The sequence below is a fragment of the Anarhichas minor genome, unplaced genomic scaffold (genome assembly GCF_050575085.1).
Source record: "Anarhichas minor isolate MPS153535 unplaced genomic scaffold, ASM5057508v1 ptg000027l, whole genome shotgun sequence".
In the NCBI taxonomy this organism is placed as follows: domain Eukaryota; kingdom Metazoa; phylum Chordata; class Actinopteri; order Perciformes; family Anarhichadidae; genus Anarhichas; species Anarhichas minor.
The window spans coordinates 7530139-7547086 of NW_027466473.1; the positions used below are offsets into that span (position 1 = coordinate 7530139).

Below are 16948 nucleotides of genomic sequence, written 5' to 3' on the forward strand. Positions count from 1 at the left end.
TGGTAAGCAGCCAAGCAAGAGGCTTCCAGTAAAACAGAGTTGTAATGCTATACGGCAGAGCAGAAAGTTACCAGGAGGGATGGAAGCTTGGTGCCTGGATCCCTGCCCAGAACTGAAACATCATTCTCCTAAAAGCTTTCAGCAGCCATGGAGGAATCATAGATCAGCACTCGTTGCGGGCCTGAGAGCCCTGATTGGGTTACTGCAATGAATAGATGGGGAAAGGATACGACCAGCCTGGGGTCATGAAACTGAAATACTAATCGCGAAGCCTGACATGACATAGCAGGAAATGCATACACTTTTTCCTGGTTAAGCGACAAGTGTTCACTGCAGTCAGCACGTTGAATGAATGCGCTCAGTGCAAAGATAATGACATGACTAGAGGGGGGAATGATAGGGCCGTGCACAAAAGAGTGGACAGTATTCTTTGCATCTCATTCCCTCATTTACCCCACAAAAAAACAAAACACTGAACACATCTTAAATTGTTTTTTTCTTTGACACACCTCTCGACCTACTTCGCTCCCATTCAAGTTCAGATGTGCGGGTGCGCCTGAGAAGTCTGATTGTGTTGTTGATTTGAATCCACAGGTGCGAATGAGACGCAACCAAGCAAAGAACGCCACAAGGGAAGTTCAGGTTTGAATTACTGCGTGCTGCCTATAATGTATTGACATACAGTGGGCAACTGGCTCCTCTGGGACAGGCTTCCATCAGTGGGTGTGTGACGCCCTCTGGCGGCTGTAGGTGCAACACTACATGACAGAACAAGCACGTGGGGTCAAAGCAACACAGTATGAAGGGTTCTGTGTACAAACAATACAAATAGCACAGTGTAGCATAGCACTACATTTATTGATTGGGTCATTTCCACAGGACTTAAAGGACAGAAAACATTACTAATCATGTAAATGGTGCTAACCCCCCAACAAAATTATTGCTAATTGAAACATGAATTACTGTAAGACCACAGCGATGCACTTTGACACGACAAAGACGTAAAAACATATCAAAAAGGACATATGCTTTCCACGATCCAAGTACTATATTTCACTTTAGACCAAACACACAGTACAAGTATATCAAAATAGACACAGGTATATATCATTATAAAACACGGTTCAAACCATTTGTTTAGAGGAAGAGAACATACTCCACTTCTTATCAAAATAATATCTTGTTATCCGACACGTATAACATACAAGTTCCACTCCAAATTTTGCTGTGCAATTCTCTTTTTTTGTGTGTCTGAAATCTCTATTAAGGCAACGATAGGACAGCACCACAGACGCAACCCCTGGAGTTACAGTAAGGAAGTATCAAAGGCCACAGACACCCTCCCAAAGAGGTGACAAATATAAATGTAGGAAATGTAAGAGGACAAACGACGACAGTTTTGGGTCAAACGTTGCAGGTTATGATCCTGAGCAGTAGTAGGAAACTTAAAGAGATGGTTAATGATTCATAAGCCACCAATTTAACTTTAATATTATACAAAAAAACATAGTTGATTTAATGTAAATATATATATACAACAGTATCATAAATACTTACCACAGCAGTATACTTCTTCAGATCAAAGACCTTCACTGTGACTCTTTGAAAAGCCTCCACACACCTTCTTTGCATAGTTAATAGATTCTCTTATAGTAAATGTTTGGCAAACTAAATCAGTGTGTAAAAGTTATGGTGTCTAGTCATTACGTGAGGGCAAAGTCTGTCATTCGCTAACAGAACAAAGTGCAACACACAGATCTTTGCCGCGGCTACCAGCGCGTCCATGGTTCGCCGTTAGCCTTGCCGACCAGCTTTCATACTTTTCTGATGGCGCTCGCCACCAAGGCTTCTCGCCTGGTGGTCATGAACGCCTGTTGTTTTTCATAATAGGCTGCCTCGTTGATGAAAGTGGGGTAGACGGTGCCCGTGCCTTGGTAGCGGATGGTCTTTCCGTCGAATGTTTGGAACATTGGGTCACCGGGGTTCAGCGGCTCCCAGTCGCAGTCCTGAAACAACAAGCGGCCGCCACAGGGAAAGTAACTCGAGTTGTGCTGCTCAATCTAAAACAATACACTCTCGCATTGACCAAAGACGTCTCATTTCCTCTTTCGTAATGGCTCATAGTCACGGGTTCAACAGGTCGGATATACAGGCTGCCTAGGTTTTACCTGCAGATTGGGGTGCACCATGGCAATGATGTTTCTATTGGCATCTCTGGGGTAGTCAATCCTCTCCAAGACCCGGAAAACTTCCACCGTACAGGGAGGGAACTCCATGCCTGAACAACACACAGACAAAAACACCCCCAACATTGTAACCATCCTGCTAAATCTTGTATTCCAGAAACTATTGAAGACACGGACAAATAATGTTCCTGCTAGAAATAACAAGGATGCATTCTGTGTATGGATTTGAAGTTGGTTGGATAAATGTCTTTTCTTTGTCGGGCACTGTGATGTAAATAATACTGTATACGCCAGAAACAACAAGCAGTGGAAAGAAACTTGTTGTTTTTGCTTCATAACCAAGAGTAAAACCAAGCGTACTGACTGAAAGACGCTGATTCAGATTCTATAAATATTAAAAAACAATAAATCATCTATGAGGTTGATGTGATTTTAAAGTGTCTGTATAGTTCATTTCAGATATAGATCAATGCTCACAAGTCCTTTTTTTTTTTGTCCAAGTCCCAGGTCTCTTGAGGTTGTAATTAGGGTTCTGTCATATGTAAGGAGTTCATCACTCCTTTATCTATTAGCATACAGTATCAGCATTGATTCGTTGTTGTTGGTATATGATCATTTAAAGCAGGATATTGCAATGCAGTATGAAAAAAAAAAAAAAACACAATAAAAACTTTCATTTAAAGTTAATAACTGTATTTTGCCCTCTTAAAAATGGATTTAGACTAAAGTCACTCAGGGTAACGGGAAAATATCGCTAACATTATCAGGCATGCAATAATAACCGTCACCTATTTTTCAATATCAGAGTATAATTGTTATTGTATGATGAACACTGGGTCTCCAGCTAATGACAGTTTATAATCCACATCCCTGTAGCCTCTCAAACCAAGAGATGCTCGCGAGTCTCAAGTCACTGCGTGCATCACTTGAGTCCAAGTCCCCATCTCTGACACATTACAGCACTCTGGTAAAGTGTGTTGAAGGTGCCAAAGTGGCCTTATTCACTCTCCGGAACTGAACAGGATGTGCAGTGTCTGCTTTTGTTTTTCTGGCAGAGATTAGACATTAAGTAAGTAAACCACTAATCTGCATTGATATGCAAGCGGCAGCACACCGAGCAGTAATCTCAACGGAAGTCATTTTCAGCTGTAAGAACATAGTTCACTCTCTCACGGCTAAATGAGCCGTTTCCTCACGCTGCTCGGCTCCGGAACACCGATTCATCAGCATGCCACGAGCATTCATTGGGGCCAGAGCGCCCCCCCCCCCCCTCCGCGACAGAAGATTACCGCACCATTGGCAGCCGGACTATGACAACAAGCAGACCATTCAACGGCCTGTCTGGGCCGAGCTGGGGGAAACCGACAGACTGCACGGGCCGCTTTGTTTACGCGAAAAAGAGGAAAAAAATAAAGAAAAAAGGGCCCGGCTTTGCGCCTAAAGAAACGCTGTTCTGATCCTCGGGGTAAGAGAAGGATCGATGAGCCATGATGCAGATACATTTAAGAGATCTGGGTTTAGGAGATCTGGATGAATAAGACAAGGCACCCATGGGCGCTTTGCCACAAAATGTTTCTCGTCTACACGATGCTGACGAACAGGATAGGCGGACTTCCTCTCCTATTGCATAACAAACATGAATCATATTAGTCGTCCTCATGTCAGAATTCTCGAGACACTCTCTCCCGGAAAGCTTTTAATCTCAGCTGCTTCCTTTAAAAGCCTCGTGACGTGCTCCGTTGTTGAACACTACATACGTGTGGTGTGTCATAGCTGAGAAATACCTTCATTAAACAGTTCGATGAAGTCCAGCGCGTGCTTCAGGATCACCCTCATGGCTTCGAAGATATTGCTCCTCAGAACCCCTTGAGGCTGAGGACCCACTTCCAGACCTGCAATCAAACAATTCAGAAGACACGTTTTTTTCCCGTAAATGTTAAAGTGGACGTCTATTGGCGGGGGGTGTGTATCTTGTTCGTTGTCCCCAGAAGCCATTCGGCCCCCGGGGCTTGATTGAGAGACTCACCGACAGGGTGCTTGGCGACAGAGCGCGAAGTGGAATATTTCAAAAGAGGATGTTCATTCAGCAGAACAAGACAACTGGCTGGAGCGATGGCTTTCTGCAACACGAAGCCAACAAAAGCGAGATCTCAGCAGCAGATAATAAAAACAAAACTACACACACACACACACAGTCAAACACACACAGTCACACACACACACAGTCACACACAGTCACACGGAGCGACACGTCAGCCAACTGTCTGAAGCACAACGGAACCCGGGAGCTTGAGGCTCTTCCTCCACAGAAAGTGAATTCTGCACCAGCTCACATCGCAGCAGACATGACGCGCACAACAACAGACGAACACGATGACACATGAGCACGAATCAAGTCCAAGTCTGTCTTGGTAAAGTAAAAGTACAAAAAACATTTACAGCACAAACAGATTCGTGATTATTGTCTCCATAATTCACATCATCATTAGACTGATGGATAAAAACTATGAACACCTAATTATAGCAGATTGTTTGCTCTTAATTCTTTCGCCTGAGGTCTCTGAATCAGCGGGGGAGCTGAGTCAGCATTTTCTGATTTGTGTTTCTTAAAGTTACAAAAACAAATATTTCTCATAACCCCTATTGCTGACAGTCACAGAGTGTGTTGCTTTTGGCTGCTCCTCTGCTCCCTGGTGTCTTTGTTTTTGTGTTGAGGAGCGAGATCTAAAACTGCTAAGCAGGCTAAATGAACGTCATATAAAACGTTGGTGTTCTAATATGCTTAAACAAATGTTATGTTGATTTACGATGGTTTAAATTCTATATGGACCGCCCTCTTCTTTTTGTACATGAAACAAAAGAATGAAGCGTCCTCTCAGGCTCACGAGGGCAGATAATGACCGAAGAAAACCGGCCGGTGTGTTGGAATGGTTGATCCTTTAAATGAGTTTGTTTCACACGTTTAAAGGAAAACTGGGGACCGTATCATCTACGCGGGTTAACTGGACCTCTACGGAAGAGACCTTTGAGTAGAACATTGACTTTTAAGCACACACTTTGATGTGGAAGGTAGAAGTGAGCGGACACCAGACCACCTTTCACAGTTAAAAATAAGTTTAAAATGTTAAATTGAACCACTGATTAAAGACTTGCACATAATGAGAGGTCCTCAGAACGGCTAATGTTGCTGATTGAGCGCTCCTCATCACACCACAGAGGTGTGTCTTTGGGCGTAGAGTTAAAAAAAAATATATATAATAATCTAAATGTGCTCCTCAAGGGGTCGTCACCTTGATGTAGTTCATCATCTGCAGATTGAAGTGGTCTTTGGAGCTCTCCAGGATCAGGGTGCAGCCCATGTTGGACGTGGTGTTGTGGAGGTCAAAGATGACGTCGTAGGCCTCCGGGCTTCCTTTGGGCCCGAATATCTTGTTGATCTCCTGGGCTCGCTGCACCTCGTAGGGCAGGTCATCTCCTCCCGTGGCACTGCGGGGCGCAGACACACACACGCACACACACACACACACACACAGACGCATGAGAAAAGATGCCAACACATCTGATATTTTTATCACAGCTTATCCTTATCACAGCTTATCCTTATCACAGCTTATCCTGACAGTTCTCCTGGCGGGACAATGAGCCGTGACGCATGCTAATGATTCACACAGGGCTGTCTACTTGTCCTACATGCCCTGGAACACTTTCATCTGACTGTCGGCCGTATAGTGGAAAAAAAATATCTCTGATCAACAAGTTGACGCATGTAACTGTGAGAGCAACAGCGGGGGGAAAAAAACAGGAATTTCCTGATTTCTGTGTCGAACGTATGGTTTGTATTCAATGCGGTTCTTCACATGAGGATAACAGCAAAACTCCAATAACTGTAAATGATAATTAGCACGATTCCACCTAATCTTTAATGCAGAAAATCATGTCAGCCATTAACTTTACATGAGCTGGACTTGGCAGGGAAAGGCCCCCCCTTTGGTGAGAAATGTAAGCCACCTTCTCCAATCCTTGCATCGCTGCTCTTATTAAGAAGCCCTGAATGGTTTGTTTTGTCAGCGTGGATAAAGTTGCCCCCCCCCCTCCAGACAGACATTCTACATGCTGTGAGCAGAGAATGAGAACTTCCCCCCTTTTTTTTTTTCCTCCCTCTCTTAGCTCTTTTTTTAAAGCGTTTCAGAATAACCACTGATCCAGGACGTTCTCCAAACGACAGTAGAACAGCACCTCTGCTGCGCATATTGTCTCGCCTCCCTCACATCTGCTCTTTTTAGACAGCCATTTTCAGCAAACATCTGGCATTGTCTGGACTGCCAGGGCTTTTGGCACACGAGCACAGTGTGTGAATTACAACTGCACCAGGACACGTAGGCAGTGGATTCAGTGCTATGTGTTAAGATCATTTTAAATGTGCTGGGACTCCACCCATACAGTCTGATCCTTTTACCATATTTTCAGTTTAAAAAATTATAATAATTCAAAAATGAAACACTACAACAGAGCACTTGAAAATATCCCAAGGGCAAATTATGGTAAATCATAATGAAAGGACAAGATAAAGTCCAACATAATCATGGCGACAGGGCTAACAGGAGAGCTCCCACAATAACCTTGCTGTTGTTATTACAGGATTCCTCTGGTGATTTATGAGCAGTGGGATCCGATGATGTTATCCAACCGCATTAGTCAATAGGCTGCTGTGTGTATTCATGCGGGTCGACTATATGAGCCAGCGTTTTCTGCAAGACTTCATCTTCCGCTACCACGCACACGAAGAGGGGCATGGCCGATGGTAAACACACGAGCAACCTGAGATAATAGCATTTTGATGGAAATGTCCGCGTGACCGAATTAGTGGGATTTCCCACGAGGAAACAGTGTAAATCCTCTAATATAGTGCCCCGTTCGTCCGTGCAGTATTTATTTATTTATTTGTCATTCCACTGTGTTAACCAGACGTTCTCTAAGCAGCTATCTTATAAGATATTTGCCTTCATTTGATAGAGCACACACACACACACACACACACACACACACACAGTCAATAATGTTGCATTATTGCGCCGTCAATACAATTATCAACACGTTTCCGTAGAAGTCATAAGTGATCTCACATTTAGAGCTTTGATTTTAGTCATTTCAATTTACACAAAACGTACACAAGACTAATCAATCAATAATCATAATATACAGTACAGGTACGTGTCTTTTCTTTGTTGTTGTAATAAATCAAATTGAGCTCAAACCCCAATCAGTAAAATCCCAGTTGTTGAACCCGTTTAGTGGATCCGTGCCAGGACAAAGTTTCCATTCAACATGTATGACAGCAGACAGCAGCAGCGACGCTACGCCGTGTTTACCTGAGGTTCTCCGGGGTGAAGGCTCGGTTCAGGTCCGTGTCCACGTATCTGGTGCACTTCTCCACGGCCTTCGGGTTGGTGATGAACGGCTTGGTCTCGACCCGTTTCCTCTGGATCTCGGCGCTGTTCTTCATCCACAGGTTCACGAGAGTCACGCCAGACATCTCGTTCCCGTGCGTTCCCCCGAAAATAGCCACCCTCCTGGCCTCGATGACACGCACGCTGTTGCCGTAGGAGGACATGGTCTGGATCCCGAAACTGCGCAGGGTCCAGATGGAGACGCGCTGCTTCTCACGGGGGGACTGTATGGGGGGGGAGGGGGGGGGGGGGGGGCAGAAGGGAAAGTTTCCAGCCGGAGTCTCGCAGTCTCACTGTTTAAATGCCTGCCGTGGCTGCTGCGCGCTTACGTAACGTGCCCGCTGGCTTGTTGGGATCAGTCGCCGTGCGTGAAATGCGCCGAGTTGGCGCACGCGACATCTCGAGTTGCACGCGAAACCCCAGTTAACGAGGTTCCTCCCTTTGTTTACCTTTTCACCCGCCAAACTCACAGGAAGGACTCGTTTCCGGTGATGTTCCTCCGAAATAAAATGTGATCAAAACATTCGTTTCAAGTACGTACGCATTAACAAGTCGTCTTTTGAGCTGGACATGACGTGACGCGTTACTTCCGGTCATGGCCTTCAAAATAAAACATGTTTAAGAAAAACAAAATGCCAGTGGGTATAACGTTACAAGAACACGAGGACTGAAAATACAATCTAAGCTTTTTTTCTCCCCCCTCCCCCTGCTTTATACATTAGCCTAGGATTGACACAAGTTTTCAGTAAAACATAAATTACTTATTATTACCTAACACATTCAGTAAATATATTAAGTCTTCCGAGAGGTTAATGAATGCCATGACTCCCCTTACTAAATGTATATAATCCACAAATGCAGAAGCAGATGAATAGGACCTGACATATCAGATGATTTTTATTTATTTTTATTAAACTAAGCCACAGCTGAATTTTGAAAAAATAAAAAAAATAAAAAATATTTAGCATGTTGATCTGCCAAAACTTGATCACAAATTAAATTCCAGAGAACGTACCATATGGAAGGTGACCATGAAAATGTTTTACCTAAAGCAGTGGCTCTGTATTACCTATTAACCCCATGAATGATGCACTTTGTCACAGCTCTAACAAACACAGACAGTCACTCAGACCATCAGATCATTTGCAATAAAAGGGCACAGTGGAGACGTCTCCTAAACAGAGGACAGCATACTGATTTCCAACACAAAACAACAATTTATGTTTTTACGCATTTTATGGCGGGGCAAAACACAAAAACAGGACAAGTTTAAGGAAAGGCACAACTTGCCCCTACTATGGACAGCCAAACGCCCATTAGGTGGCAGGCTGTGTACAGATTTGTCATCCTGACTGGTTGACAATGGGGTTACTGTACATTAAAAACATAAAAAACACACTAAAATAAAAAAATACAATTTCAGGAATTTCCATGTTTTTTTCCAAGTGCTCACAAACTATTTGATTACAATCATTAGATGTTGTTTTAATTAACAAACGTAACATTTTTTCCTCCAAATATTCAAATGTTCATATCTAACAGCTTTCATATTCAAGTAATCATTATGGTTTGTTATGGTGTGTTGTTTTTCAGTTAATTTCAACACCAAAAAGGTTGAGAAGTGTGGAGCTAAAATGCCTTGATACAAAGCATATCAATACATATTTAAAACGAAATCTTTTCACATGTTCACTGTCCATCTAAAAAAGACACAGAGCGACCAGCATGCGGCTGCATCAGCTGTCCTGATCAAACTCAAACCACAGTTCATCCAATCGGTGAGTTCAAACTAACACTCAGTAAAGAAGTCCTTGTTTGGATTATGAAGTTTCCGCTTGCGCTTTCCGTGCTTGTTTTTCACAACGTCTGAAGTCTCTGGTGTGGTTGATTGCTCGTTCCTCTCTTTTTGATTTTCTATGGGCTCTAACTCAGCAGACTCGGTTGACGACTTTCCCCCGTTTTTAAATTTCTTCTTCTTCTTCTTCTTCTTGTCTCCCGCGTCATTTGACGTCGCTAAATCACATTCGACCGAGGTCAGCGTTCCCGTGCTCGCTTGGTCATGAGTACTGCCATCCTGAGACACGTTCGTACTGTCACAGCGTTTGCCCTTTTCCTTGCGTGAAACTGAGCTACAGGTCGTGGCGGTTGGTGGACCCTCTTTCATCACATCGTTGCACTTTTTCAACACCGCAGCCTCATGATGTGGAGAAAACGCTGCGTCGGCTGCACCATCCAATCCTTCACGTTTCTTTTTCCTTTTCCTCCCCGTGTCAGCAGATTGAGGCAAAGCACCCCGACGTGTTTTGTCCGGTTCCTCACAATCCCGCCCGTGACCTTCTTCCGTGCTCTCCTGCTCTGCAGACGTCTTCCTCTTCCTTTTCTTTTTCCGTTTCGTGACCCCGTCGTTGAGTTCCTCCACATCGTTTTCCTCTGCATCAGCGACGAGGAAGGATGACTTCGTCTTCTTTTCTTTTTCCCGTGCAGACGCTGAATCATCGCTTTGCGCCACTTTGTCTTCAGATACACCCCTGCTAAATATTCCACTCTTTTTCTTCTTCTTTTTCTTCATCACAGGTTCAGCATTTTGCTCTTCAAGGCCCTCATTTGTTTTCTGGTTTCCCTCTTCTTCAGGAGTGTAAGAAGAGAAATTCATTCCCTCAAAGAGACTTCTCCTCTTCTTCTTCAGTGACGTCTCTGAACCTTTAGCCAAGGTTACAGTATCATCCAGACCAAAGCTCACATCTGCACCCTCTCCTCTGTCCTGAGGGGCCTTGTTATTCAATGACTGTTGCTTCTTTTTGTGCTTTTTCCTTTTGACAAAACTGGATCCTAAAGTTTCGTAAGAAGCCGCAGCATTTTCGGAACAATTTCCCGACGCCTCTACCTGCTCTGTCGACACCGGCGGCAAATCCAAAGTCCTATTCGAGGCCTCCTCTTCTTCATGTTCGTCCGGTATCACAATTCCCAGTTCTTTTTTCCCTTTTTTCTTCTTCTTCTTCTTCTTCTGTATGTCAGCATCATCATTTAGAGGTTCGGCAACTGCGCCCAACTGTAACTGCTCGACATCCTCGCCACTTCTCTTCCTCTTCTTCTTTCCACCATCCTCCACGTTACAGCTCACTGAAACCACACAATCCTCCACTCTCACATCCGCTTCCTGTCCAACACTTTCTGCTCGGGGCTTATTCTTTTTTCTCTTTTTCTTTTGTGTTGAATCGGGAATACCTCCCTCCTCCTGCCTCAGTGTGTTATCATTACCTGACGAGTCCTTCATCCCATGTTTTCCATTCACTTCCAGCACATTGCTGGTCTGCGCTGCCCTACAACCCTCAGACAGGCTGGGAGTCTCTTTTGCCTGCATGTTCACAGATGCTGCAGCGCGCAGGCCCTCTGACTCTTCTTTCCTCCTCTTCTTCTTCTTTACCTTAGTGACAGCTGTAAGCTCTGGGGGTCTGTGGAGGAGACGTTGGCTTCTTTGTCTTGGACCTGCCTGTTCCGTTACAGGCTCGGGTGCTTCTCTGCCCTTTTGTGTGGCATTTTTCCTCCTCCGTTGTTTTTTGAACTGGTTGCACCAGGTCTGTTGGCTCTTTGTTCTGGATGATGCCACGAAGTGTTTCCTCTCCTGTGAGGTGACACACAGATTATACGCCAAATTCACAAATAAAAAGTGCAGCGACGTGCATGATTTCAACGGCCTGCTTACCACCACTTTGATGTCTTCGTCTTCTGACCTCTCTCCGTCTTCTCTGGAACAGAATAGATACGTTTTATTCAAAACAATGTCCCACAAGGTATTGTATTCATAATCTAGAACTCTCTGCCTGAAAGACAAGAGGCATATCTTGTTAAACACTGCTGCAGACCGACTGATGTGTTCCCCGAGTCTATTTCAAAGACTTTTGTGATCAACTGTATCGAAAGCACTCAGATAAAGTGGCACCAAAAGCTTAATGGCATCTACATTTACAAGGGTTGTCCCTGCACTAAACCAGAAAACCAGACTGAAGGATTTTTTTTTTTAACTATAAAACTGTATGTAGAGTTTTCTACAATTAGACTTAAAAAATGAATATTAAGAGGAGTACATATAAGTCTGTCACTGGGTGTTGATGGTTATAGGCCACTAAAATATATACACATGTAACTTACAATAAGCATGGTTATTCCTTGACATAAACTCACTCTGACAATGGAGATATGTTCTCCCCGTCCATGTCTACTGTTGGTAAAGATGACTCCAGATTCTGTCCTCTTCGATAGCTCTGCCTCAGCTCTCCGAGACATTTAAAGAAGCCGCCAATCGTGTAATTCTGAAACAAGGAAAGACTTCAGCGCAAAAATAAAATGTATACTTGTTGACGTTCTACAGCAACACCAGCCAGCAAAAAAATGTGTGTTTAAGTATTGGTCATCCTTACATGAAGGCTTTTGTTCTGGTCGGGTAACGGACCGCTTTGGCGCTTCCGCTCTTGAAGGAAAGGGAAACTGTAGTTCGGCAGGGAGTATTTCTTTCTCCTCCTCCACTCGTGAGTTTTCAGTTCTTCATCGCAGGAAGCGGAGGATGAACTGTCTTCACTTCCCTCTAGTTCTCTGGGAGATACGGGCTTTGACCTCCTGCTGTAGTGAGGTCGTCTTCCTGACCTCCTAGCCTCAGGTAACGTTAGTGTCTTTTGGGTTATGAACAGGCTGTCTCCTGAGTCCCTGCAGAGGAACAATTATACATTTTGAAAGACAAACTGGAGCTTTTATTCAGGCTGCTGTTATTGGGGGAAAGCTTGATCATACTTGTGACATGTGTAGTAGTAGTACATCCTTACCCCTCTGCTTCAGCAGGACCATTAGACACTTTATCCCGTCTGCCCTGTCCCACAGAAGACTCAAGACTCAATCCAACTTCGGATTGAGTCCCATTTAGAGAATGATGCACTCCAGTCATTGTGCAGATTAGCAAAGGGCAGAGATCAAACTAGAGGAGGTCTTCATTGGCAAGAAATAGTAAAAAAAAAAGATCCGCTTGTAGCCTGCCTCGAACAAAAATACGCTCTAAATATGTTAGTTGTCTCCGATTATATGTCCGCTTTTGGGTGGACACGGATGATTATTACCTAAACATCTCGCTAATGTCGTATAGCAACAACCTGCACCAAAAACCAAAACAAAGTAAAAGCGAGTAGCCACAACACGTGTCTGTGTGAACCAATCCGGAAGTTTCTAAACGTCTCCTACGTGACGAATAGTCACGTGACCAATGACCAACGAGCAGGCGGTAATGGACAAATGAGCAAGAGGATTCACTCGTTCTACTTCCGTTTTGTCTCTTTGTCTGAGATTCCCTCAGTAAATACGAGCCGCTCTTAATCCCCCGTTTGTTTAACATTCATAAGTGATCCTGACAAAAAACTCTATTCTATTCTATCTATTCTTACAATAGTACCCGTGGAATAAAAATATATATTTTTCCAAAACAGGCAGTTATGCTACTAAACGGGCTGCATAGACGAGGAAACAAACGGTGTGGGGTAGGAACTATCTTGCTAGTATTTACTCTTTGGTTGGTCTTCAACCACTCGGGATGTGCTCGCTTTAGCAGTCCACTTTTCCTGCACCGCTGACAGCCTGCTGGTACTTTTAACTTCAACAACAGTTATGGCACAAATCAGCAAAACTGAAAAGGTTCAGCTGCACGCGCCAGATTTGGAGGAACTGTGTGGTGGTAAGGACATCAGTGGCACAGCCCATGAATGTTTATGAAACTGCATGTTTATCTCTGTATATAAATATATAGAGAGAGAGTAACAACGACTTATTGCTGGTTGCAGTACTGCAAGCAGGACTGGAAGACAACTTTGCAGAAGTGCAGGTGAGTGTTGTGGAGTGTCCCGATCTCACCAAAGAGCCCTTCCACTTTCCTGTCAAAGGTAAGAGCCTATCACGTACAAGTACACTGCGTTCTTCCACAGTGTTCAGTCCCATTTTCCATAATGTAAAAAAAACCTATAAACAGAATCAAATCCCTCATGCATGTCTTACATCATGTATTTAGTCCAATCATGCTCATTTCGACACTTCGTTTTTACCCTTACATGTGGATTTATTTGATCTTACATTAAAGATATATGATTATATCTATACTCGTCTAGAAATAATGGTTACAAAAAAAGCATTTGATCAGAATTGTGAAGTTGTTAGTTAGGATTTGTGTCATGTTGTTGATCACTTCACCTCACCTCTGTCCTCATGCTGCAGGCTTGTGTGGAAAGCCTCGCATCACCGATGTTGGTGGCGTGCCGTACCTGATCCCCTTGGTTCAAAAGCACAAGGTAGTTTTTTTTTTAATTACAAAATATTGTGTGGAATAATGATCAATGGCCTGTAGTGGGATGGGATTATTATATTGTCGCCTCTCTTCCTCCCAGGAATACAACATGAACACCATATCAAAGGAGCTGGAGCTGCCAGGAGCCTTCATGCTCGGTGCAGCCGCTGTTCCCAGCAGAGTTGTGGGAATGAATGCAGAGGTTAATCACTTTTACGGCACATCATAGATTCTGGCTAAAATACCTTTACTTAGGGTGCAGCTCTCCAGTTTTTCCCCCTGGAGTGGAACCCCAAGATAACAATGATTTGTTAAAGCAGTGGCCTAAAAATAATAAAATCTGGCTCCAGTAAGGTCTTATTTAAGATAGTTTAGCTTTCATGATCATGTTTATATCAGGTTGTCTGACTACAGAGTAAATAATGGATTGACAAAGTTTGGGTAGCTGTGGGGTTGCTTTCTGTTTGGAGTTTGGACTGTATCTAACTGAAAGCTGCACATCTGGCACGAGAGACGTTGCGCTCTGCAGTGAAGCAGATTCTAAATATTCTCGTCCACAGATGATGCCTCAGGTTCTGACCGAAGCGGAGGGAAGGCCCGCAGTGAACGGCAGCTACATCGCCTCCATCAACCCGGCCGATGGCCGGTGTCTGCAAGAAAAATACAGCAACAAATTCTCTGGCTGCAGCTTTGGGCTGATGGGCAATCTGTACGCCTGTGAGGGGAAGTCTGGAAAGGTAACGAGTCTCATCAGATCAAACAACATCTGCGGCTTCTTGTCTCTGAGAGCGAACCATGGTGCATGCACAAAAACGCTTTTGTCATTTTGCTTTTGTCAAATAATGAAACACCTCTGGTTGTATATGAACTTAAACCCAATTATCTGTAGGTTAGTAGGTTAAAAGTTGTTACGCTTGAACTTCAGCCCCATCATATCTGTGCTCCCGACATTGGAGAAGATAAACATTAACAAAAGGAATGTGTTGTTTTCTCTTCACCTCCAGGTCATTGAGGTGCGGGCCAAGAAGAGAACAGGGGCCCACAGTCTTGTGACGGCCCTGAGGAGCACTCTAGAAGGTCGCTACCCTGATAAAAGCCTGGCTCTGGGGGGCACCTTCATCATCCAGAAAGGGAAAGCCAAAATCCACATCATGGTAAATATTGGACATTTCGACACAGTACACGATCGATAGTTTGCTGACAGTTCCACGCCATGATTTATTTCATTAAAAATACGCTCATATCGACAGCCAAGAGAGTTCTCGGCCTGCCCCCTCATCACCCACGACGACGTCAACAAGTGGCTCAAGCACTTTGAGGTCAGCGCCCCGATCATCTGCCAGTCGGTGCTGGTATCCAGAGACCCCGTGAGTAAAGCGAGCGCTCGCCTCAGTGAGGCAGACACGACATGAGATGAGCACCAATCGGTAAAAGTAGACTGCTTCCTAATGCGTCTCGTTCATGCGTTTGCAGGGTTTGGACCTCCGCTTGGAGCACACCCACTGCTTCAGCCACCACGGAGAAGGGGGCCACTACTACATAGACACCACCCCCGACAGCGTGGAGTACCTGGGCTACTTCATGCCGGCAGAGTTTGTCTACCGCATCGACAGGCCCGATGACACCCATGGAGTTGGACGAGATTGAAAGGCGAATTAATGAATACGTCACGCTTGCAGCACAGCATCTCTCGATGGTCTCGATTAATCAAGCGGTGTGTGATTTATACCAAGTTCTGTGTGTTCTTAAAATGCACGGGAACATTTTTCCAATGAAAACGCAACATTTCTTTGAAAATCTCTGCTCTTGAATCACAAATCTGCACATTTCATGTAATAAAAACAATGTTGAATTCAGAGAGTCGTGGCTGTTTGTTTAACGAATGCAGTAGAACAGTAAACGTGGGACTTTGTCTCCGGTGGCTGTAATGTCTATGCAGTCTGCACAGAGAGGAAACTAGGACAATCATTGTTTTTAACAGACAGGTGTTTTCACTTGTTTTCTTAATAAGGCCTCCTCTTTTAGGAAGTGCTTGCTCCATATCTCACGCGGTTGCATTTGTTGAGGCGTGATTGCAGAGCTCTAATTAGCCAGAAATGAAAACACCTGTGCTCGTACTTAAATAGCCACCAGGTGAAAAATAATGAATCAACAGAGGCTACATTTGTATGACTGGTTAAAGTGTAACCGTCATCCTGGGATTCAAGCTAAAATTGACTTCTGTGTTTACTATTTTTATGCTTCAAATTGGTTGTCAACACTGGACACGAAATAACCAAGTCAAAACTGGCAGAACAATGTGTGTATGTAATAAAGGCTCATTTACAAACCGACACATTTTGATTGTTTATCATTCTGACTTCCAGCTCACTTCTGTTTGAGAAAACATTAGAAACACCATTTTAACGCTGTATTTTTGTTCTCACCTTTAGCATAATTCCTCCCAAATTTAGATCAAAGGTTTATCCCTCTGCTGCCGTAATTCATATTCATACTAACAAATTGTTTCCAAAATATAAATACATGAAAATTGGTGTCAAGGAATGATCGGTTTGGCCCTTTTACAAAACAACACTTAAAGTTGTGGTACAGTTCTATCAAATATAATTGGGCTAGTGGCAGTAATGTCATATATATATAGTCATTGTTGAGATGAAAACTGTTCTGACCTTTGGATCATGGTTATTGAAAAATGTCTCAAGATGTAAATTTAAGCAAAACATGCACGGAAAAGTGTTATTACATTAATATGATTGAAGTGTTGCTTTTTTCCAACCTTATATACAGTCAATGACAACAGAGGCCAAGTGGATGTCTGTACATAAAAACATAAAATCAGCATATTTTAATTGTCTGGTTTCATTAAGTAAGCAATAACTGCTTTAGTTATCTATTTAGATTACTGATTATGATGTATTGATAATATATTATTTACATAAAAAATATATATTTTTATAAAAAAGATGACTTTTGAATAGTATTTAAATTATTGTATTAAA

At 43.5% G+C, this 16948-nt stretch overlaps 3 protein-coding genes across 3 annotated transcripts; 1 reads left to right on the forward strand and 2 right to left on the reverse strand.

Moving 5' to 3' along the window:
- Positions 1-839: 839 nt before the first annotated feature.
- Positions 840-8678, reverse strand: aspa (aspartoacylase). Its single transcript, XM_076101510.1, has 7 exons — positions 7963-8678; positions 7556-7857; positions 5477-5672; positions 4213-4306; positions 3971-4078; positions 2169-2278; positions 840-2006 (listed from the first exon to the last, which is right to left on the reverse strand). Exons 2-7 carry the CDS (start codon positions 7795-7797, stop codon positions 1815-1817), a joined length of 942 nt encoding a protein of 313 aa, XP_075957625.1. The 5' UTR covers positions 7798-7857; positions 7963-8678; the 3' UTR covers positions 840-1814.
- Positions 8679-8830: 152 nt separating this feature from the next.
- On the reverse strand, positions 8831-12839 carry LOC142959971 (uncharacterized). The gene is made up of 5 exons (XM_076101507.1): positions 12451-12839; positions 12052-12334; positions 11816-11943; positions 11337-11379; positions 8831-11255 (listed from the first exon to the last, which is right to left on the reverse strand). The coding sequence occupies exons 1-5, from the start codon at positions 12567-12569 to the stop codon at positions 9423-9425; spliced, it is 2406 nt and encodes an 801-aa protein (XP_075957622.1). The 5' UTR covers positions 12570-12839; the 3' UTR covers positions 8831-9422.
- Positions 12840-13185: 346 nt separating this feature from the next.
- On the forward strand, positions 13186-15805 carry cunh11orf54 (chromosome unknown C11orf54 homolog). The gene is made up of 8 exons (XM_076101508.1): positions 13186-13346; positions 13453-13551; positions 13880-13953; positions 14050-14151; positions 14510-14686; positions 14954-15103; positions 15200-15316; positions 15423-15805. Exons 1-8 carry the CDS (start codon positions 13280-13282, stop codon positions 15594-15596), a joined length of 960 nt encoding a protein of 319 aa, XP_075957623.1. The 5' UTR covers positions 13186-13279; the 3' UTR covers positions 15597-15805.
- Positions 15806-16948: the final 1143 nt, after the last annotated feature.